Source organism: Salvelinus alpinus, chromosome 4, assembly GCF_045679555.1.
Source record: "Salvelinus alpinus chromosome 4, SLU_Salpinus.1, whole genome shotgun sequence".
Classification (NCBI taxonomy): Eukaryota; Metazoa; Chordata; class Actinopteri; order Salmoniformes; family Salmonidae; genus Salvelinus; species Salvelinus alpinus.
The window spans coordinates 54,240,885-54,264,768 of NC_092089.1; the positions used below are offsets into that span (position 1 = coordinate 54,240,885).

The 23,884-nt window shown below is 44.6% G+C and overlaps 1 protein-coding gene across 1 annotated transcript in view; it reads left to right on the top strand.

Moving 5' to 3' along the window:
- LOC139573959 (ER membrane protein complex subunit 2-like) overlaps positions 1-18,867 on the top strand; it is a 65,686-nt gene extending 46,819 nt beyond the window's left edge. The window contains exons 6-11 of the mRNA XM_071397978.1: positions 728-813; positions 1,188-1,247; positions 4,337-4,418; positions 4,678-4,788; positions 7,788-7,892; positions 18,278-18,867. Of these exons, the coding sequence (XP_071254079.1) occupies positions 728-813; positions 1,188-1,247; positions 4,337-4,418; positions 4,678-4,788; positions 7,788-7,892; positions 18,278-18,358 (525 nt within the window). The 3' untranslated portion in view covers positions 18,359-18,867. The remainder of the gene's footprint in view (positions 1-727; positions 814-1,187; positions 1,248-4,336; positions 4,419-4,677; positions 4,789-7,787; positions 7,893-18,277) is intronic.
- The last annotated feature ends 5,017 nt before the right edge of the window (positions 18,868-23,884 follow it).

Here is a 23,884-nt window from a genome sequence, read left to right on the forward strand (position 1 = left end):
TGCGCTGGCCGTTGGATTTTGGGGTAAGGCGCTGTTTTCCCCACTTAGACGGGGATGACTCACCACTATATCTCAGACGCTAAGCTCACACGCCGACTCTCAAATGTTGACTCATGATTTGTGTTCTTCCTTCCACAGATATAGCCTAGCTAACCATGACCTCTTATGAGATGCTGGCACATCAATTTAAAGTTGCCCCATAACAATATCAACAATATTCGGGACATCAGCATTTTAAGTAGCGAGGCTTCTCACCGCTGTGTAAGAACTGTAACAAAAGTGCTCAGTAAGGCTTGTTCATGCAGTCAATATCTCTCTCCTAATTTGAAGATATCTCTTAACTGAAATGTTATGATTTGGTACTGAACATCATCACATCAACACTTTTGGCTGATGTTTCCGTAGAGAAAATGTAAAAATCCTGATTCCCACCACCACAGTCCTCCACTCCCCATAGATTTGGCGTTCTGTGAACTCATGATCCCTATCCCCAGGGGGCTCGGCCAGGAGCAGAGGGTGGTGGCTTTGACCAATATCCCAAACCTCACCCCTCCCCAACTTCCACCTGAACACAGTTCCAAGACTCCCAAACTCATTTAACACGTACCCTCCTCCTTTCTCTCCTCTCCCTTTTATTTGTGTGAGCTCTGAGGAGACCCCCTCTCCTCGGTCAAACACTTGAGGAGCTAAGACCTTGCTAATCCTCTGTTGATGCTGATCTCCACAGGCGGCGAGGAAGAGGAAGATCTCGATTCTGAAGGCCCAGGGGAAGAGTGCCGAGGCCATCCGCGAGCTCAACGAGTATCTGGAGCAGTGAGTAGTGTTTTACAAGGGGATTTGGACGCCCTCCTCCTCACGCTCACCTCCCCTGGTCTTTTTAATTAAAAGGGGGTTTGCATTCGATTTGAGCTGGGCTGGGCCACAACCTGTCCATGAGACCCCCTCAACTCTACTTAACCCCCCATCTTGGAGCTCTGCCTGTTTGCCATGTCTGTCTATGTTAGCCTAGTTATATAATGCCACGATTTGGATTTATTTGAAACGTGGCGATTTCAGCTATTGTACTATACATTAGAGTGGTTATTGTTGATGATCCTCTTGCTAATACGGGCTCTACATAGCATGGTGGGATGGTGCTGAAAAGAATCCTCAATGGGAGACACCCTAAATGTCTCACTGTTTTACAGGTTCGTCGGTGACCAGGAAGCGTGGCACGAGCTGTCGGAACTCTACATCAACGAGCACGAGTAAGCATTGTATTTCTTTATCGCGTGAATTTAACTCTTCATCGACATGACTTGTGATGTTTTGACGGACTTATTCCAGTGGTGGGAGAAACCTGTGACCGGTCCAGATTTGAGAGTGTTCTCACTCTAGTGCTGTGCCAGCAGTGTGTCAGCACTCCCTGGTGTCAAGACCTGGAGGCGGCACCTTATTATATCTCCCATGGGCATCTGTCAGCTTCTAACAGACTCGGGGGGGGGGGGCGAGACGGAGTGGGGAGTGTCTGTAAGCAGTAACTCCTCTCCTCTCCCAGTCTCGGTGGCTGAACTGACGGCTTGATCCCAGAAGGGATATATTAGGATGGGCACAATGGAGAGGGGCGTTGAAATACCTAATTCAGCCAGGGGTCCGCATTGAGCCCCTGTCTATGTTTGTCACATGGAGTGGAGGGTAATAGGATTTTGACCCTAAGCCCCCCGCTCATACATATGGGGGTAAGACAACCCCTTACTGATATCTCTGTTGCCAGGGGTAATTGTCAGCCTCCCAAGACGAGCATTGCAAGGAATGGTTTTGTTTGTGTCACTTTTTATCCCTCCTTAGTTGGCTTGGGGACTTCGGAGTCAGGGAAGCAGCCGTCTTTCACGGAGGTGTGTTTGTGTGTATAGGCGCTCTGGTGTGTGTGTGTGTGTGTGTGTGTGTGTGTGTGTGTGTGTGTGTGTGTGTGTGTGTGTGTGTGTGTGTGTGTGTGTGTGTGTGTGTGTGTGTGTGTGTGTGTGTGTGTGTGTGTGAGCAGCACACCGGCTCTGCGGTCACCCTGGCAGGAGGGCAGTGTCCGCAGGAATGTTTAGCGCAGTGAGAGGGCTGCTTATTGGATATTTCATGTATTTGTCCTGCGGGGCTTTATTGCTGTAATAGAGGGAGGAAATCCAGGGGTGAGCGGATTATCTCCCAGCTTAGCCGAACTTTTGTAATATCACCCCATTCACTTCCCGAGCCCCTTATCTACAGGCGTGTCCATTTCTTTTCTCTCTTTTCTTTATTTTTGGGTTACAAACGCCCTTTTTTCCCTCACCCTCTTCCGGACAGCATGGCATTATCGCCTCTCTTTTCCACAGAGGGAGGGAGAGTGGCTGCAGAGAGATTCCCAGGAGAAGTTGATGGCACTTTCTTTCCAGAGCCAGAAAAAAACAGAGGCTGATGGAGAAGAGGGGATGAGAAATAAACGCCTCTGCCCTCACTGTGTAGCGCCCCGCAAGCTAAAAATATACAAATCACTCATGGTTTCTCACCTGACATTGTTACATGGCTCTACAGGCATCAGTGTTCAAACATTGACCGTAATTAATAGCCTAACACAGTGGGAACCTTTTTCAAAATAATCCTCATACCGCTGAGTGATATTCAAACGTTATTGAGATTGCGCCTTTCTGTTAGTGTTGCGTTGAACCGCTTAGACGCTTCGACTCATTGGGAATCATCTGAGCGTGTAGTGCTGTTGAATTAGTCTTTATTTAACTACTGTCTATCGGTTCAGATTTGTCTGGTCATCCGATGGCGCATGATGACTTTCTGTGGTCAGTTTGCACAGTCTAATGGAGGACTCTTGATCCGTTTGCCCAGTCTAGTTGGGGAAAAAGCTTTGGGCTGGAATTCAGTCAAACTGTGGTATTACAGTTGGTGGCACCAAAAACCAACCATTGTCTGGTTTGGTGTTCAAAGAAAACAAAGCAAATCTGTGAGTCAAACTAACAGTGCCACCACCATCGAGCTAGCAGCGTGGTCTCTGAGCCCAGGCTTAGGGAGTTGGAGCTGAGTGGTGGTGATGATGGTCGGAGGGTGGAGATTGGAGGGTGCGGTACTGCAGTCAGCCAGGGCTCTGCCTGGTGATGGAGGCTGCCTCTCCTCTCTCCGCTGCAGGCCGGGGCCACTTCAGGAGCACATCTGAAAGTCTTTATGGGGAGGAAGTGGTAATTGTAAACAGCCCCCCAACCTTCCAAATACCCCGATCTCTCTCGCCCCCCCCCCCCCCCATTCTCTCCCTCTCATTCGAACTTGCCCCTCACTCTCCCCGACCACTCTAATGCTGCTGCTCTCTGTCTTTTGAAGTCCTTCAAACAGATTCTAAATGGGCCGATAGTCTCTTCATGTCGTGCGAGGCAGCATTTGGGGGTGTCTGTTCCCGCCAATACACCCAGCTTGCGTCAGAGCGTACCCCCCCCCCCCCCCCCGCTTCTCCCTCCATGTCAGTGAAATGGCTACAAATTTGCGTCCTTATCTTGCGTCATTTATGATCCCACCACCACAAGCACAATTTTTGGTTTATCTGCACATTTCCAAGTGCTGATACAGCGTATGGTGGATCACGTACAGTCTCTCTCTACACTAGAATTGAGTGCTGGGTTTTGCGTTTTGTCCGATTTTGGTTTAATAGCCCTGTTCTGGGTTCATGTAGTCTGTCAAGGCGTGGGAAATTGTGTGTGTGTGTGGACTGTGTAATTCTGACTGTGTGCGTCTGAGTGTGTGCTGGAGAGATAAACTTGCATTCCCTTGGACGGGTCCCCTGAAGGAGAAATTGTGTATTAGATGTATAATGGTTGTAGATTAGCGTGAGGTCAACAGCTCAGCAGTCTGCTGAGAAGTGATCTCATCTGAGTAGGGCACAGTGTGCCAGTTTCTACTGTAGCGCTGACCTCAGGAAGGTTTTTAACTAGACATTACCAGAGTGAAAAACACATCGCCAGACAGACGGATTGATCCTGTGTGTCTGGAGACCCCTGCTCCTCTCCTTTTCAATGTTCCACTTTCCAAAACTGAAGAGTTTCGCCAATATAGACATAACCACATAGGCCACCAGATCCCCTTAGTCTGCAAATAAACTTATTTTGTTAGATGCATCTTCCTAGACTCAAACGTGCCTAAATGTACAGTAAACCAAGGCAGCAGTAGAACTTTTCTGCCTAACAAATTTACACTCGGATTGGAATGGGTAGACTACGTCACAGATGAAATAGAGCACATTTCCCCCCTTACTATTTTTAAAGCTGAAAGATGAAATGTCCATCGCTAGTGGTCATCAATCTATCTATTCATTGTTCCCTTGTTTCCACAGCTATGGAAAAGCAGCTTTCTGTCTGGAGGAGCTGATGATGACCAACCCTCACAATCACTTGTACTGTGAGCAGTACGCTGAGGTAGGTATGACTCTCTGCGTGTCCATCATCAAGCGGCCTAACTATGGAATTATGTTTTCTCCCAGCCCTCTACGTGAATGGTCTCTCTCACGTGGAGGAGCCCGGCCGCTGCACTTAACGTCAGTGGGAATACACGCTCATGAATGTCAAAATGTTTACACGGCTTGTCATGTCGTGCTTATTCAGATGCCGTGTAGGCATTGCGTAAGCCCCCCGGTCGGCACGCCTCATACCCATATTTGAATGCCTTGTCTCACAGGTGAAGTACACCCAAGGGGGGCTGGAAAACCTGGAGCTGTCCAGAAAGTATTTTGCCCAGGCTCTGAAGCTGAACAACAGAAACATGAGGGCCTTGTTCGGTCTGTATATGGTGAGTTCGAACATCTAACCCGTCGCATGATAGAGGAGCGAGGGAGGGGGTGAAAGAGCAACATGTGGTTTGTCAAAATGTGCAGGCCTGCTACTGCCTTTATGTAGCGACCACAGAGCCCAGCTTTCAGATAGGTCAGGTCAATGCTGACTCAGTGGGTAAACCCCCTCGGCTTGGAAAAGTCTGCCCCTTCAAACTCTCTATTTTGGTAATATAACCCCTCTAAGCTTTCGTACGGGACTTTTTTCATGTTTATGACCAAAATTACTAAAATAAATATAGAGCAGTGGCAGTACGAAAAAAAGGAAAGAGAGGGCGACTGGCTCTGTCAGTCCCGGCAGCCCCCCGGCCCAGGTTAACGTTTTGATTTCGTCTGCGCCAAATGCCCCCCCTTTCATCTCCATATTTATTTAAACAGGAAGTTGTCCGTTAGCACCAATGCATCATATGTAAGTGAGTCCTGACATAAGAACACAAACGGAGAGTGCAGAAATAAGGGTGGGTGGATGGCCAGAGCAGAGAGAAGCAGCGACACAGGCCTTCCAGTGTTTTCTCTCTATTGCAACAGGGGTTCAAGCAGGTAAAACATCTCATACCCGGAAAGGGGCACAACCACTGGATCCGTTCATGGTCTTTGAAGGGATATCTTCACTTTTATAGACTAACCTTTTATTTTTCTTAAAGTAGTCAATGGGGTTCAGATTAGCTAATGTTATTTAAACAAATTCAAACTGTAAATGAGGGGTTAAAATTAGCTAATGTTATTTAAACAAATTCAAACTGTAAATGACGGTCTCTCCTGGCCCATAGACTACTTTCAGGGTAAATGGAGAAAGAGGTAAGTCTAAAAAGATCTTCAAGGTGCTAGCTAGCCGCAGAACATGCTTAAAAAGCAGCATCAATTCAAGACCTTCAGATCCCTTAACCTCCAAAGTTATTCCTGTTCACCTATGGGGGAATTCCGACCCGAATTAAGCGCACGTAAATGGAACGTAATTATCTTTGTATGCACTTTTCTCTCGACACATTGGTAAGCGCTAGGTAGATGAGTAAGCCATTCGGATAAGGGGATTGTAAATATAAATAACAATTGTTTTAGATCTATTTCACCATGCCACTGTCAGTTATACCCACATTTAGAACTGTCCCTCTAGTGTTCCTTTCCTTAGATTTTGCATTATTTCCATTACATAGTTAGTTTAGCTTTCTTTCCTCTGTCACAATTGTGTGGTTGTTCCTGAGGATTGCTAGTAATAGTGGATCATATTGGGCTAACGTATTGCAAGTTGCGCAATCATTTGGGACATGTAGCCTAATTTGAATCATTATGGAATCATACGTAGCAGTTTAAACCTGGGGCGTGGCGCACGGTTCACAACGACTGGACTGTTCTCAACACAGTTCCATGATTAGTGTGGATTATTAGGGTGGACTTAATGACGACTGTTCACTTAACCACTACTCTACACTTTTCTCACCTTCTGATATTTTATGGATTGAACAATTTGAATATGTCAGCTTTCAGGATGAATCGAACCACTGTATTTTCGATTCACCAATATAGTTTGTGCGTGTTGTTTTTTAAAAATTATTCATAAATACTTTCCTAACCATAAATAATATACAAGATCAGAATATTTTTTTTTAATCTAGCAATTGGTGTTGAAAATGCGACAAACATGCATGTATTTAGGCCTACAAGGCTTTCTTTCATTGATCCCTAATATTCTGAACCGTTCTCTCCATATATTTTAGTGAGTCTGTCGACAATTCAGATTAAAGGTAACACCAAATTAAAAGGGATGGCTTTAGATAAATGTACTGAAAACTCCACGAGGAAATCTGTTGGCCAGCAAGTGGGAGGGTTTTCAGTGGTTTGAATTAAATGTATTCAGCGCGCGCAAGGGAACCACGCCTGCAAAGCCCGTTACGCACCTGCATAAGGTAAGTCTGAACACCAACTACTGAAGTGCATAGGAAAGGCATACATAGTTACGTAGAGGACTTTATGTTCCTCCGTCAAATCATCCACTGCCACTTATATTTTGGCCTAACGCTGGTTTCAGGTTTAAATTTGATCATAAAAAAGTGTCCACAAGGTCCAGAGTTGAAATCCTTGACAAGTGCAAGTTAGTTCCTGACATGGGATTGTGCCAAGGCAATGACTTTCTGACCATTTCATCTGATTCTGGGTGACAGTGACGCTTCGTGAACACCACCGAAGGGCAGCTCCTCACCGAAGAGCTATTTGATTGGATCAGCGTAGTCGTTCAGAGCACCTGGCACAGCTGAGTCGTTGGTAGCCGTGACCACTGTGAGGTTAGTGTTAGCCAATGCTGTGTCACCGCACTAGCGGGGATCTTCTCACAGAGGACAACATCATTCTGGGGTAGTCTGTCGAAGCTGACATCATAAGCCGGAGGTTATGAAGAAGAAATCCAGAAGCAAAAGCATAAAAATAAAAAAATAGGGGGGGGGGTGGCAATGTTGTTTGGGGTGTAGTTAAAGTTTCAGCATGTCCATGGGGACGCCTTTGAAGTGCTGCCCGTTCAAGCCTAGTGGGGTTTGCACTTCGGAGGCGATGGCAGTAGCATGGGAAAGACATGGGTTTTGTGGTTCTGAGGGGAGCTGGGGCGGGCAGAGAGCATGATTCACATCGCGCTTCGCTCGCCACAGCACCGCGGGTTCTGAAGACATACTGAAGACATGCCGGCCCTGTCATCACCGGCTATCTATGGTGTTGGAGAAATTAGGGCCCATTAGGTGACACTGCCCTTGAGGGCTGGGGAATTAAATAAAGCACTCACTTTTTCCTCTCCTGTTAATGTTTTTTTTTTGCGTTGTCGGGCCAATTTTTTTCTCGTCCTGCCCACGGTGGAATTGGTTGCACATTCATCTCAATTATGCTTTTATTGCAATTTTGATATGACGACACCTTTCTTTCCTCTCCTCTTTCCTCTCTCCCTTGCTTTCCACTCCCTTCTTCTTCCCCTGTGTAGTCGGCAAGCCACATTGCTGCCAGCCCCAAAGTGAACGCCACGGTGAAAAAGGCCAATGTGAAGTATGCTACTTGGGCCACCAATCAAATCAACCGAGCCTATCAGGTGAGTCACGCCAGGTGTCTACTTTAATAATGAAAGCTACACTATTTACATTTGAGTCATTTAGCTCTTATTCAGAGCGATTTACAGTAAAGTGCATACATTTTCCTACTTTTTTCCCCGTACGGGTCCCCCGTGGTAATCGAACCCACAACCCTGGTGTTGCAAGCGCCATGCTATACCGACTGAGCCACATGGGACCTTTCCCACTTGCCTTTTCCACTTAACTGTTCCTATACAACAAGGGTAGTCAGCCTTGGTTCTGTACTGCCACATGCACGTCATGTATTTGATTGAACATTTCTGCTTTAGACCAGGTGGAACGAAATGGACAGCGCTTTCTAAGGTGATGATTCATTCAAAGCATTGAGAGGTCGCATGTAGGACACCTATACAGCTTATGCATAAACATTTGCCTATGTATGAGCCCATGCCCGAAAAAGAAACCTGAATTAAAATAATGATTGTGCCATTATACAAGACATAGCCTTCCGCATATTATGCAAGTCATAATAAAACAAATTAAAAGCATAGGATTTTATGTCTTTTGTACATTTCTCTAGACGATCTTCACAAATTTAACAAATCCACTTTGAGTGTGGACTGTATTATTATGCATACTGGATGGACTGGTTACCATTTGCGATGCTCCAAACGTTCTATCCATGAGTCTGGGAGAGAATGTATAGGCTTAGGCGATGCTGTTGGTTCATCGATTGTGCAGGGCAGCTTACAGAGTTAGCCTACAATTATAGTGAATTTGATTTTGAATAGCCTAGTAATAGGAATTTTTTGTATATTTTCATAATCAATTGGCTGGTACATTTACTTTTTAGCTACAGAATATCTCACCACTGAGCACTTCCATTTCCTCCTCTCTCCTTCATTCCTTTTTCAAGCGAGCACAGATGGGGAGCTGTCAACAGTTTAATTAAATATGTTTCGTTGTGATTTTTTTTTACTATCGATGTTCCCGAACAGATTTCTCTTGGTTTCCCAAATGAACACTGAGTAACTTGGCGGAGTATTACCTGGCACGCAGCGAGAGGCTGTATGTTTCTCAAACAATGGTTGATGCATGTTATTATAAGTCCAGACATTTCTATATGCAATCCCGTGTGAAAGCAGAGTTTTGATGGTTGCCACTAAAAAGAGGAGGATCCCAGCTGCTACTATATTTAGGCGCATTGCTCAGCTGCTCCACTATTAAACTATAGTAGCCTACCCGGCATGATTTAACTGCGGGAAAGCGGCCTCTTCGCTATCCAAGTGCATACGGTTGACTTTCCCCCCTTCCACTACCCATTTGATAATGGGCCATACTAAGTCAAAACCAATTTTACATATTAGTGAATATTTAATTGAGAATAGACTGATGGGTGATATATGATCACTTGATGAGAGAACAAGGTGTGCAGCCTGAGGCAAGGAATGGCAAGGTTTTTTAGCAATTACATTTTTTTTGTCAATAGCCTGTAGTTCCATCATGCAGCCCATATATGTATTAATTTCTAAGACATTCTAAGGTTTGAATCATTCACAACTAATTCTAAATATAGAGTATAGGACCTGTTTCAATTATCACTTTTACGCCCAACATAGCCACTTCATACGCGCACTGTCCTTTCTATTTTAGTTCAATTATATTATACTTACAATAAAATCATAACATCGTACAGCCAGATAACATACAGTAGGCCGACTCATATTCGGTTCTTCTGAAATACATTCTCTTCATATCATGTTTCTTTAGACCTGCCAAATATAAATAATGGATTTAATGTGTTGGGGTATATTAAATGGATTTATTTGACTTTTTGTAGAATGTAGCTGCGCAGAAGGTGCGCATCAGCGGCTTGTATGGGCAGAGACCTGGAGATGCCTAACATGTTTGTTAATTAACGGTAGTTTACCTTGAGACCGGCAGTCTTGACAATAACCAGCTGCCAAAATGTCATGACCACCACAGCCCTAGTGGTGCATGACTGTTTGGGACGAAATCCTGCAGTGGCACTCCAGGACCAGGTTTACCTACCCATGCTATGCAATAACTTAATCCCTTGCATACTCTTGAGTTCTTACTGTATCCTCCCCCTGGTCTATGCGAACCATCCTACTTACCCTCTGAGGCCACGGCTGTCCTTGGAATGGTTTTGACCAGCGGGGGGGTCCAGACGGTCCACCTCAATTCAGTGTCTTACTGTTTGGGTGGATTTCAGCTAATGTGTTGACTTAAGACCACAAGGCCCGCTCTGATTATTTTTTTTTTTTACTGTGCCTTTACGTGTGCTGCTGGGCTATCGATCCCCACCACAGTTGAATCATGTAAGATTTGAGTGGAACAAATATGTCTAGTGGTGGGACGGGGAGGTATGACACGTCTACCTTTCTGAGAAAAGGATCGGGAAAGAGCGAGGGGGATACGTGGGGAAAGAGCGGAAAAAGTGAAACACTGCTCAGATGGCATGACTAAACCGGTTTACGCTGTTGCCATGGCACCTTGGGCATAAATGTGTATTTAATATAACTCTTTGCTGCCATAAGGGGTGATATGCATTGCTTATTTAGGCATTGACAGTTAAACATGCAATATGCAGTTCCTTGCTCTGCATGTGCGGACTCTGTCGGGAGAGTGGAACCACGCTGAGCCACTCAAGCCCAAGTCTTTACACACTCAGCGCCGTCTTTCCCTCCTGGAGTGCGGGGAGGGATTCCACCACAGAGGTGGAATGGTCCGACCACCATTAATCAAATAAGAACTGTCTTATAAATTAGGGTTATTTTAGATGGCACTTAGCTATATACAGTGGGGAGAACAAGTATTTGATACACTGCCGATTTTGCAGGTTTTCCTACTTACAAAGCATGTAGAGGTCTGTCATTTCTATCATAGGTACACTTCAACTGTGAGAGACGGAATCTAAAACAAAAATCCAGAAAATCACATTGTATGATTTTTAAGTAATTAATTTGCATTTTATTGCATGACATAAGTATTTGATACATCAGAAAAGCAGAACATAATATTTGGTACAGAACCCTTTGTTTGCAATTACAGAGATCATACGTTTCCTGTAGTTCTTGACCAGGTTTGCACACACTGCAGCAGGGATTTTGGTCCACTCCTCCATACAGACCTTCTCCGGATGCTTCAGGTTTCGGGGCTGTCGCTGGGCAATACGGACTTTCAGCTCCCTCCAAAGATTTTCTATTGGGTTCAGGTCTGGAGACTGGCTAGTCCACTCCAGGACCTTGAGATGCTTCTTACGGAGCCACTCCTTAGTTGCCCTGGCTGTGTGTTTCGGGTCGTTGTCATGCTGGAAGACCCAGCCACGACCCATCTTCAATGCTCTTACTGAGGGAAGGAGGTTGTTGGCCAAGATCTCGCGATACATGGCCCCATCCATCCTCCCCTCAATACGGTGCAGTCGTCCTGTTTCCTTTGCAGAAAAGCATCCCCAAAGAATGATGTTTCCACATCCATGCTTCACGGTTGGGATGGTGTTCTTGGGGTTGTACTCATCCTTCTTCTTCCTCCAAACACGGCGAGTGGAGTTTAGACCAAAAAGCTCTATTTCTGTCTCATCAGACCACATGACCTTCTCCCATTCCTCCTCTGGATCATCCAGATGGTCATTGGCAAACTTCAGACGGGCCTGGACATGCGCTGGCTTGAGCAGGGGGACCTTGCGTGCGCTGCAGGATTTTAATCCATGACTGCGTAGTGTGTTACTAATGGTTTTCTTTGAGACTGTGGTCCCAGCTCATCTGACCAGGTCACTGACCAGTGTATTTCCTGCCGTGTATTTCTGGGCTGATCCCTCACCTTCCTCATGATCATTGATGCCCCACGAGGTGAGATCTTGCATGGAGCCCCAGACCGAGGGGGATTGACCGTCATCTTGAACTTCCATTTTCTAATAATTGCGCCAACAGTTGTTGCCTTCTCACCAAGCTGCTTGCCTATTGTCCTGTAGCCCATCCCAGCCTTGTGCAGGTCTACAATTTTATCCCTGATGTCCTTACACAGCTCTCTGGTCTTGACCATTGTGGAGAGGTTGGAGTCTATTTGATTGAGTGTGTGGACAGGTGTCTTTTATACAGGTAACAAGTTCAAACAGGTGCAGTTAATACAGGTAATGAGTGGAGAACAGGAGGGCTTCTTAAAGAAAAACTAACAGGTCGGTGAGAGCCAGAATTCTTACTGGTTGGTAGGTGATCAAATACTTATGTCATGCAATAAAATGCAAATTAATTACTTAAAAATCATAAAATGTGATTTTCTGGATTTTTGTTTTAGATTCCGTCTTTCACATTTGAAGTGTACCTATGATAAAAATGACAGACCTCTACATGCTTTGTAAGTAGGAAAACCTGCAAAATCGGCAGTGTATCAAATACTTGTTCTCCCCACTGTAGTTAGTTAGCTAGCTAACTATAGCTATTGAAACAGATTATGTGGTTTTGCTATGTTTTTGGGGAAGATCATTGTCTGCATCCATGATCTAGCAAAGACCCAAACAACGTTCCATAGAAATCCTGGTTGAGAATGAAAGGACTGAACAAATGAACAACGAAACAGCACAGCAAGTAATTGAAAGAAATAGGTTTTGATTATGTTTTACTGGTAATGGGGACATGCGTAAATGCCAACAAAATAACTTTTTGGTCAGTGTGTTTAATCTTTATTTAACTAGGCAAAACAGTTAAGAACAAATTCTTATTTACAATGACAGCCTACCCCGGACGACGCTGGGCCAATTGTGCGCCGCCCTATGGGACTCTCAATCACGGCCAGATAGTGACTGTAGTGACGCCTCTTGCACTGAGATGAAGTGCTTTAGACCGCTGTGTCCATGTGTGTATGTTAACTATTTAACTGTACTAGAATGCTTAAAAGGCCACTATAATTTTAAATATCGGGGGTTGGTATCGTTTTTCTTTTGGCAAGGAAAATATGGGATATCGCTATCGGCCAAAAATGTCATCGGTGCATCACTAGTATCTAACACTTTGGGTGTTGATTAATCAAGAACACTTAACTGTGTTGGTTTTCTAACACTAAGTGTTGTCAATCAATCAGGCACACTTTACAATGTTAAGCTCAACATCGTGGGTGTGGAAAATGTATTAACATTTTTAAGTATTTCTATTTCGTTTTTGAGTAAATGCACAAGGGAAAACACCATATGTGTGTTTGGTCTCCACTCTCAGACAGAGCCAGAGCCACACCCTGATCAGCCAGGGAACAGGAAGAGGCTCCCGGCGGGCCCGGGAGCAACCTGTTGGGCTGTGTTTGTTTTAAGTTGGCTGGTAATGGCAGGGGCAGCAGAGCAACGGGACCCCACCCTGCGTGTGAGAGGAAAAATGACAAGGCGCAAGGTTGACTTGACTCTTAACTCCAACTCTGAGGGGTTTTTTCTCCTCCTTTTTAAATGGGCACTGAGCTATTTGAAAGGGAGCCGCTGTGGAACGTTGTGGGCCTCCGCAGGGCTGGCCTGGCTGCTTGTGCTGACTGATTGATGGGGGCTTTAAAGGGCTACTCGTGTCAGCCGTCCCGCTTTTATGACCTGCTGTACCTGGTGATTGTCATACCTCAGTGCGAGGAAAGGCGGCTGGTGAGTGGTGTTGTGGGAGCAAACGTCACAATGGGGTCAAAGCGACTGGGGCCGTTAAACATTTTATTACTGAAAACTGAAAGAAAGGGTCCGGCTTTGACATGTAAATGACCCAGAGGCGAGAAGTTTTAATTACTCTGTCGTTGTTAAAATCTTAATATCACAAACAGAATTTGTGTTTCAAGAGGACATGTAATTTTTTTCCACCCTGCCCGTCAGTCACCGTCAGTTATTCACTGGCAGTCAGAGTGCACAGCTGATGGCCCATCGACACTACACCTAAACTATACTGAACAAAAATGTAAATGCAATGTAAAATGTTGGTTTCATAAGCTGAAATAAAAGATCCCAGAAAGCTTATTTCTCAATGTTGTGCACAAGTTTGTTTTACATCCATGTTAATGAGCATTTCTCATTTGCCAAGATAATCCATCCACCTGACAGGTTTTGCATATCAAGTAGCTGATTAAACAGCACGATCATTACACAGGTGTACCTTGTGCTGGGGAGAATGAAAGGCCACTCTAAAATGTGCAGGTTTGTCACACAATGCCACAGATGTCGGAAGTTGAGGGAGTGCAATTGTCATGCTGACTGTAGGAATGTCCACCAAAGCTGTTGCCAGATAAATTAATGTTAATTTCTCTACTATAAGCCGCCTCCAACATCGTTTAAGAGAATTAGGCAGTACGTCCAACCGGCCTCAAAACCGCAGAACACGTGTAACCTTGCCAGCCCAGGACCTCCACATCTGGCTTCTTCACCTGCAGAATCGTCTGAGACCAGCCACTCGGACAGCTGATGAAACCGAGGAGTATTTCTGTCTGTAATAAAGCCCTTTTGTTCGGAAAAACTAATTCTGATTGGCTTAACCTGGGTCCCCGGGGGGGGCCTTGCTCCCAAGTGGGTTGGCCTATGCCCTCCCAGGCCCACCCATGCCCACCCATGGCTGCGCCCCTGCCCAGTCATGTGAAATCCATAGATTAGGGCCTAATGAATTTATTTAAATTGTCTGATTTCCTTATATGAACTGTAACTCAGTAAAATCATTGTATTTGTTGCATGTTGCGTCTATTTTTGTTCAGTATATAGCCTAACTAATTTCACACACAATAGTTACCCAAAAGACAATATTACATTGATAATAGTCTCATGTGTGAGAATAGTATCAATTGTTAATTGTATATAGGAAGACTCTGATGAACAGCGCAGCTTGGAATTGACACAGAGGCAGGGAAATGAAAGTGAGTGCCAAAAAGTGACTTTTGCAAATTCTCCTACAGAGTCACTGTCAGGTAAGATGTTTTGATGTCTATATAGTATCAGAAAGAGCAGATTATGCCGTTTCCATATCACCTATCCTTGCCAAACAACAAGATTTCCTCTTGAGTCGACGTGAACCTCGATTAAGGCAGCCCTCTGCCCATGATGGTAGTATGGCAGGCCATTTTGGGGTCAACAAGACGTGTGACCGTATTTTGGATAACAACTTCTGGCCTGGTCTGAAATGGGATGTTTTGTCTTACTGTAAATCCTGTTGCGTTTTCCAGTGGACGGGTAAACCGAACCAAGCTGTACCGGTTGCGCCGTTGCAACCTATTCTTGCTTTTGACTAACCTTTCAGCAGGGTTCTGGTGGATTTTGTTGGTCTTTTGACCCAAGCAAAGAGTGGTAACCAGTTTATCTTAACCAACAATGCAGTTCAAGAAATAGATGGTTAAGGGCTTGTAAAAGTAAGCATTTCACTGTTGTATGCGGCGCATGTGACAAATCCATTTTGATTTGAACATGTGTGCCGCCACTCTTTTCCATTCCACTAAGGAACATCAAGAGAGGAAAGTTGGTATGAATATTACAGGACTTTCCCTTTGAAATGTCCGTGGTAAGGACAACTTGGTTGCTGATTTGGCTTTCAAGGATGGGCAGTCAATACGTTTTGTGTTTAGCCTGTGTGTAGCCCTGGCTCACAATTGATTTTGACTGCACATTTTGCCGTTTTGGAGACCAGTTTTGTTTTTGTTGCGCTCGTCCGAAGGGGATGAGTTATAGAAGCATATGTGAGTTTTTCGAAAACTTCTGTGTGTTAGGCAACTATAGGGGGAAAAAATTGAGGTGGCTGTTTTGTCTTGTATTTAATTGTCGACAGCCAGTAGATGCCATGTTTAAATTGGAGAAGGCGATTCATTTTAGTAGTGATGCGTTTAAGTTGGTTATGTTGTGCAATGGAAGTTTTCAGTTGGTGGTGAGCAACTATAGGATATATTTGTAGTCAGGTGTTATATGTTTTGTTTTTTCCATTTATGTTATGAGGTTGGTCTTTAGCACGTATAGCTCGTTCACACGCAGGGTGCATAGATTGCCGTCACCTCGTTAGTCATGTGTCACACCTGTGCTGGTTGCCATCTCGTTAGTTGGAAGGTGTTTCACCTGTGCTGGCCCAGATGCTATTTAAGAGTGGCTGGCCCAGTGCTCCAGTTGTCTTGATAGATGTGGACGGTTTAACACCTTTAGTTGGCGCTCCCTATTTTGATTTCGACGCAAACAATCCTCTATCTGAATTCCCTGATTTTTGTTTTGTGCCACCTTTTTGGTTTGCGTCCTGTCTTTAAGTTTGGTGTGGGTTATTCTTTTGTTTGGGCAAATTTAGTGGGGAACTCGTGGGTGTCTTTTAGGTCCCAGTTGTTGTTGCTTTGCAACTTTCAGTGGACACCCCAAAGTGTGTCTTAGAGACCCTCCTAAAACTCCACCTGTTTCGTTTTAGTTGTCAGTGACTCTTTGTTAGTTCCCCCTTCTGTTTGAGTGACATTTTTGGTTTTCTTGCAGTGGAACGTAACAAATAGAGTCCCAGGATATTAACCAAGATATGGTCAGTATGCCAGGGTTCTCCCCAAACAAGGGGGGTGCTGCACCACCTGTTTGGGTTGGCTGCGCCATTATGTAAAGATTTCTAAGAAAATGTAACTGATATTTTGTAATCATGGAGTAACTCTCTTTGATCGCCAATGAATGACATGATTGTGAATTGCGGAACAGGCCACTCGTAAATTCCGAGCGTAATCATTTTCCTCAATTAATTCAGCCTGCTTCAAAATGTGCTATCTCGACACAGAGCGCACTCTGGACGCACACAGTGCATCCGGAGAACGTCTTTGTTGAATCAGGTCTCGTATGGGCAGCAAGTACAAAACAGCACACATTCTTTAATAGCCTATACTGTAGGGGTTTCCTGTAGGGTTTATTAACTGCATTTAGTTGTGGTATATTGGCCATATATCACAACCCCCCCCCCCCCCTTCCCGAAGTGCCTTATTGCTGTTATCAACTGGTTACCAACATAATTAGAGCAGTAAAAATAATGTGATGTGGCCTTACACTCACACACAAGACACACACACACACACCAAACCTGCTCTCAAGTCTTAGGAAGCTTGCCTCGATGCTGCTGTCCCTGTGCCCAAGTAGCAGTTATTATAATGAGAACGGAGGCGTAGTCTACCGCACAACTCACTAATGCCAAGTGCCTGTGGGTGTTGTTGCAGGGGACACATGTCCTAGCTCCTAGCCTAGCGTGGCTAAATTAGGTTCTGTTAGTCTCTGTAGTTTGGGGACAGGGCTGAGAGAAGAGGACCCCCTCCTGAGTTCCGATAATAGCAGGGCTGATTGTGGTTTAATTGGGAGATTGAGGGGCTGTGTTTGTGAGTCACAGAGGAAGTCCAGTCTGGCCCGTGTACACACACACAGAGGGAGAGAGGGAGGCAGAGATTAGTAGCAGTGCTTTATGGGTTTGTCTGGGGCTGTCCAGGCGAGGGGCCGTGAGACAATGAGTCATCAGGACGTCCTGCTCCTCCCTCTCTCTCACCTCTCCCCCTCACACACAGACACACGGCTTTTTTGCAACAGGCCAGGAACATCCCTGACTCCAGGTGGTGCTTCTCTTCTCTTGGCCCCGTTAGTCACTCTGGAATTGCACATGGCCAATCTGTATTCATCACGGTGCTTCATGTGTTTCTGTCAAGTTATCATTCTAGGTTTGTCAGGCTGCTGGTGTGACATTCCAACGTTGCCCCATTATGCTGTGGAGTTATATACACTGAGTATACAAAACATTAAGAACACCTGCTCTTTCGATGACAGACTGACCAGGTGAATCCAGGTGAAGGCTATGATCCCTTATTGATGTCACCTGTTAAATCGACAATCCGTGTAGATGATAGGGAGGAGACGGGTTAAAGACTGTTTTTTAAGCCTTGAGATAATTGAGACATGGATTGTGTATGTGTGTCATTCAGAGGATAAATGTGCAAGACAAGATTTAAGTGCCTATGAACGGGGTATGGTAGTAGGTGCCAGGCTCACTGGTCTGTGTCAAGAACTGCTACGCTGCTGGGTTTCCCGTGTGTATCAAGAATGGTCCACTACCCAAAGGACATCCAGCCAACTTGACACAACTGTGGTAAGCATTGGAGTCAACATGGGCCAGCATCCCCGTGGAACGCTTTCAACACCTTGTTAGTCCATGCCCGGACGAATTGAGGCTGTTCTGAGGGCAACTCAATATTAGGAATGTGTTCCCAATGTTTGGTATACTCTGTTTAGTTTAGTCTGTTTCGACCTGATGTGGTGGAGCGTGATATGGGGCTATGAGGTTATTGTGACACTAAGTGTGCGCTAGTGTTTTGGCTTGGCTGGCTCTCCCTCAGCCAGCGCCGTGCTTTGGTCTCTTTAAAGATGTGATGAGCTGATGTTTTTTCTCTTCTCTCTGTCATGCAGCTGGCCGGTCGCGGGACAAAGGAGAACAAATGCTCCGTGAAGGCCGTGGAGGAGATGCTGGAGTCCATCACCATGTCCTAGGCCCCACCCCCAACTCTTACATCCCCCCCCCCCCTTCCCCTGTTCTACATGGCTCAACAAGGCAGCTCTGTTGGCTCAATGCTGTGCACCCTCCCCTCCCCCCTCCAGACTCGGAACACCACCTTCCCTCCCTCTGTTATTAGATGATTTAAAGCAGGACTGCGTCTGAAATGACACCCTACACAGTGCCCTTTATAGTGCAGTACTTTTAACCCAAGCCCTATCTGAGCAAATATTGTGCACTATGTGAGATATAGGGTGACATTTGAGATGTAGGACAGGTAGAGGATGCTCCCGCATTGAGATCAGGGACTGAGATGTGAGTAGAGAAAAGGCTGTAATTAATGCTCATGTAAAGACAGGGTTTAGACAGGTCCGTCTTTATGCATCTAGGCCCTCCGACATTTCCTTGTCTGTAATTGAAATAAAATATAATGTTTTTATCATAACTATAGTTTTTTTCCCCTCTGTCTGTCCATCCTGATGTCTTAATAAAGGTTTGAATTCTTTGCTGTCTGGAGAAAAATTTCTCATTTCAGTGGGTTGGTCTTTTTGTTTTTTATTAGGTTTTGTGTATAGGACCAATCTTATCAGTACATTGGCTCAACTGCTAATGATAATGGCAGATTCATTACGTTTATGATGATAATAATGATCAAATCCTCTCTGTAAGCTTTCTCTTAACTTATGGTGATTGAGCCCCAGCCACTCTAACCACTCTACCCCACCAGTAGCAACAGCAGAGCAATCGGCAACACTAGAGCAGTCTGCTTAAACCATTTTCCAGTGAGCGGGAGAGAAGTGTTATTAAACGGGCAGCAGCGAGGCTAAAGGCCTTTGCTTCTCACACTGGATCCAGCTGTGAATCCCGCCCTTCAATTACCCAGACACCATAAGGGCTCTGTAACTGCAACGCTCGGTCGCGCGGGAGAACACCTCTGTCATTTCAGTTTAGGGAGACCCAGAGCACACGGACTGGCTGCCAGTAATTAAAAAACAGACAAATCAAATTCATGAATCTGGGAACGTTCAGTGGTGGAAAAAGTACCCAATTTTCATACTTGAGTAAAAGTAAAGATACCTTGAAATAAAATGACTCAAGTAAAACTCACCCAGTGAAATACTACTTGAGTAAAAGTCTAAAAGTATTTGGTTTTAAATGTACTTAAGTATCAAAAGTAAAAGTAATAATAATTTAAAATGTCTTATATTAATAAGCAAATCAGACCACCATTTTCTTGTTTTTTTAAATTTATTTACGGATAGCCAGGGTCACCGTTCAACACTCAGATATAATTGACAAACAAAGCATTTGTGTTTAGTGAGTCTGCCAGATCTGAGGCAGTAGGGATGACCAGGGATGTTCTCTTGATAAGTGTGAATTAGACAATTGTCCTGTCCTGCTAAGCATTAAAAATGTAACGAGTACTTTTGGGTGTCAGGGGAAATGTAAGGAGTAAAAAGTACATTATTTTCTTTAGGAATGTAGTGGAGTAAAATTTGTCAAAAATATAAATGGTAAAGTACAGATACCCCAGAAAAACTACTTAAGTAGTATTCTAAAGTATTTTTACTTAAGTACTTTACACCACTGGGAACGTTTATAACTGAGGGGGGGAAAATAGATATTAATGCTGTGAAAAGGAGGTCTGGTTTCCTATACCACACTCATTTGTGATTGTCCGACTCGGGCTGGTCCAAATGAATGTCTTGTTTCTCGCTCACCCGTGCAGGGTCAGCTGGTACTTCGATCGCTTTTTGTTTATTAAGTCGCAGCAATTGTCTCATAATTTCACTCGCAGACTGATGGAAAAGTTGAGCGTTGAGTTTATGGCCTTTTTTGGACAGCTTTGGGATTTAAAGAGGTCGCGGAGCTCTAAGCCGATGTGGAGAAAGCGATTTTCCCCACAGTTTTTAATACCCTGGTCAGTGTATGATGTGTCTGCCTTTGATTTTGAACACCAATCTGGCAGAACCAATGAAAGCCAAGGGACTTTTTCTGAGCATAAACTGATAGTGGTCACTTTTACAGGATTCGCTGAAGGTAAATGACACCTTTGATGAGCTAAAGGGATGTTTAATTTGAGAGAGGATGTCATTTACTTGCCGACCCAGGCAACTAGGTCTGTTCTTGTGGTGAGGGTAATTAAATGCCTGTAAATGCTGCCTGTAAATGGTCCATAAAGGCTCATTGTCAATCCTAGTGATGTGTGAATGATCAGTTCAATGCATTGACATGGAGACACTGTCCAATAGTGACTGATGCAATAGTGCCATCTGTAGTCTGGAGGTAGAACTTAGAGAACTTCTGGGAGTTCAGACAATATGGAGTTATGACTATGAGTGTCGGAATGCAAGGTTACACTCTCATCAGAAGTTCTTTCCTACACGTTATAATACATTTGAAGTGATAGCCTATCTTGATAAACATCTTATATGTAAGGATCATGATCAATTACAGACCCATGGATATGAAAAGGGTCTAATAAGTCTGTCAAAAGGTAGAAATTACATGATGCGTAAAGGAAATACCTAATCCTGTATAAATGCACTCCCACCAAGTCAGTTGCCACGTTCACACACTAGTCGGAACTAGGAAACTGACATTTCCGACTTGCTAACTAGTTGAACATGTATAACTACAACCAGATAGCAAGTCAGAAATGTACGAGTTTCCTAGTTCCTACTAGCGCGTGAACGCGGAAAGTATTTTATATGCAAGTGTTTCCACTGGCAGCCCAATTCTGATCATGTGCAAAAGAGCTGTTCTGATTGGTCAAAAGACCAATTAGTGGAAAAAGATCGGATTTGGTCTGCCTGTGTAAACGCAGCCTTATAGTCCTGTTCTGTTTTTTTTGTACTCTACATGTACTGTAGAGTCAGCTTCAGTCCACTGCTGTGCACCACACATACACAGCAGTGTGAAGATTCCCAGACAGACCAGCAGCAGGAAGGGAAACCCAGTCTGCCCTAAATTGTTGGCTCTGCTCAGCGGGTTACAAAGTGCAGTGGATTAGCCATTAGTGTTGCCTGTAATCCCTTATTCCCAAAGAGATTAGCTTGAAGAGAGCTTGCTAGTGTCTAGAGGCTCTATTGGATCCAGGCTCCACGGTGGTCAGGTCAGCTGAAGTGGATAATGCTCTGTGATGAGCTTACACTGTGACTTAGCCATCCTCGGCCAGAACATCAGTCAAGATCGGGATGATATCTGAACTCCGCTAGCCACGGATTGGACGTCTTGATCGGGAGCTAGAGACACGATTGGAAGAAAGAAAAATCCTGAACCATGCTATGCATATCTATTTATTTTTTTACCAAAGAAATCCATATAGTAAATTATATTTCTGCCAGGCTTGAAGAGAAGGAAAAAAATAGTATGTCATCATTAATGTGAACTATGAGTATGAGTGGATGTTCTCGAGTAGCTTTGTGTGAACCATCTGTCATGCGGCGCAGTGAAAGGTGTTGACTCTGGGACCGGGGCGAGGGCCGGGCGAGGGTGTGGAGGATGAGCAGCCATCCATGGTGCGGACTGGAGAGAAGTTTCTCAAGGTGAGGGAGTGGACTGGGTGGACTGGGGAACGTGGAGCCCATCCGTCTCTTTCTGTTTTGGGGGGGGTCCGTTTTGGGGGGGGGTCAGGGGGGGGGGGGGACAGGCTGGGACTGCTAAAGATGGATGAGACATGCGGTGCTAAATCCTGCCTTGTCCAGTCACAGAGCGAGAGCGAGGTGATGAAAGTGTTTGGATGGGAACGGAGACCCCCGGGACCAACGAGTACGGATTGCTCAAATAACACCTGACACAAAGTGGAGAGATGTCAGGTGCACGTCTGTCAGAAACATACATGCCCACAGATGCAGATGGTGTCTAAATAAGAAGTGTCATCGGTGTTACTCAATTTAAATGTGAGCAAAATGATTAATCATATCACTTTAGTAAATTATTTTGAAAGACTTAATGATCTGTGGCCTGTGAAAATTCTCAATGACCTAAAATGTGTCATTGATGTTATCGTCTTTAGTGTTACTACTCCTATTGGTGGCACAGTGTTATCATAATGGTACATGTTATGTAAAGTCATTAAGGTATTAGTTTAGAATGAGACGGAAGATGTACCCAAATACATTTAAATAAATAAAAAAACATGCCCAAATGCCACCGCAATTCATGAATGACTTTTTCCTATAAAGCTATTCAATGACTTATCAGTACGGACCACGAATCCACAGGCTTGCGTGTCTAAATCAGGCCTATCATGAGGATCAAAAGCAGTATTTTATCTTGAGGTCCTGGTCTACTGATGTGATCAGATTCATGTTTTACCTACACGAAAAGGCTTAAACCCCTTTTGAAAAGAGCATAGAAGATCAGCATGTTGCTCCCGAAAAACTCAACAAAAAGGACTGCTTTCAATCTATTGTTCTGAGCCATGAATCTATGAATATTAGCTCCACAACAATAAATTTACCCCCAATTTATGCACATATGTTTACACACAGATACACTTGAAAAGTCAACAGTGACTTATTGTGATTTCAAGTAACTTTGTTTTTCAGGGTGAAATACATATGACGGAAAATCTGTTTTGACAACCAGTGACCCTCCAGTTTCATGCCATGAAAAACACAGAGTTGGGTTTAGAATTGAGTAAATTTCTCATTCAACTAGTTGAGACGGAATCTATGCCACACCGCAGCGTTTTGACATTAGTAGCGAGCATGGTTATTTTCAGTATAAAAGATAGGTCTCACATAACTTTCCACATTGGAAAATAAGAGATCGCTATTGCATAATAAAATGGCAACATTGCAAAAATGAAACTGTGAGGTCAATTGGCAAATTACTAAATGCTAACCTTTCTCTGTTGCTGCACAATGTCTCCTTTCAGAACCCTGCCAATTCACAGATTCTGAACAAACTGAGTTTACTCTCAAAGGGCAATGATGCTGGGAAATAGTTTTCTCTCAAAGCAAAAGGACAACTCACAGCCAGTGTGTATGTGTGTGTGTGCGCGTGTGTATCTCTGTGTGCGTGTGTGTGGTCATTTCTGAGATACTGTGAGCTTTGCATTGGGAAATGAGACTGGCTCTGAACGCAGCTCATCTCCCAGGCCACTTGACCATGAGGCTCCAGACGGCTGCCATATCCTTCCAGCCAGGAGATCTTCTGTGGCCTCTAGAGGCCTGTCTCTGCTCTGGTCTGGTCGCTGGGCCCTGCGTTGGGCTCCACATGGCCGTGGTGATGGGTTGGCCATCCACATGCCGTGCCCGAGCAGCATCCTGTCTGCACACTCCGTCACAGCACATGGCATGTGCCGAATTAGAGAGATAGAAAGGGGCAGGCTGCTGGCTTCAGTAGACAGTTGTTCTTTCCAGCCCAGGCTTCGCAGACCACAAATCCTCTCTCAGAGCGTCTTCTCGGCCAGAAGGCATGCGGCTTACCCCACAAAAGGCCTAAGACCTAATTACAAAAATAAGGAAAAATCAGGATCGGCTACTGATTGAGCTTCCTGGGTGAACGTTGCT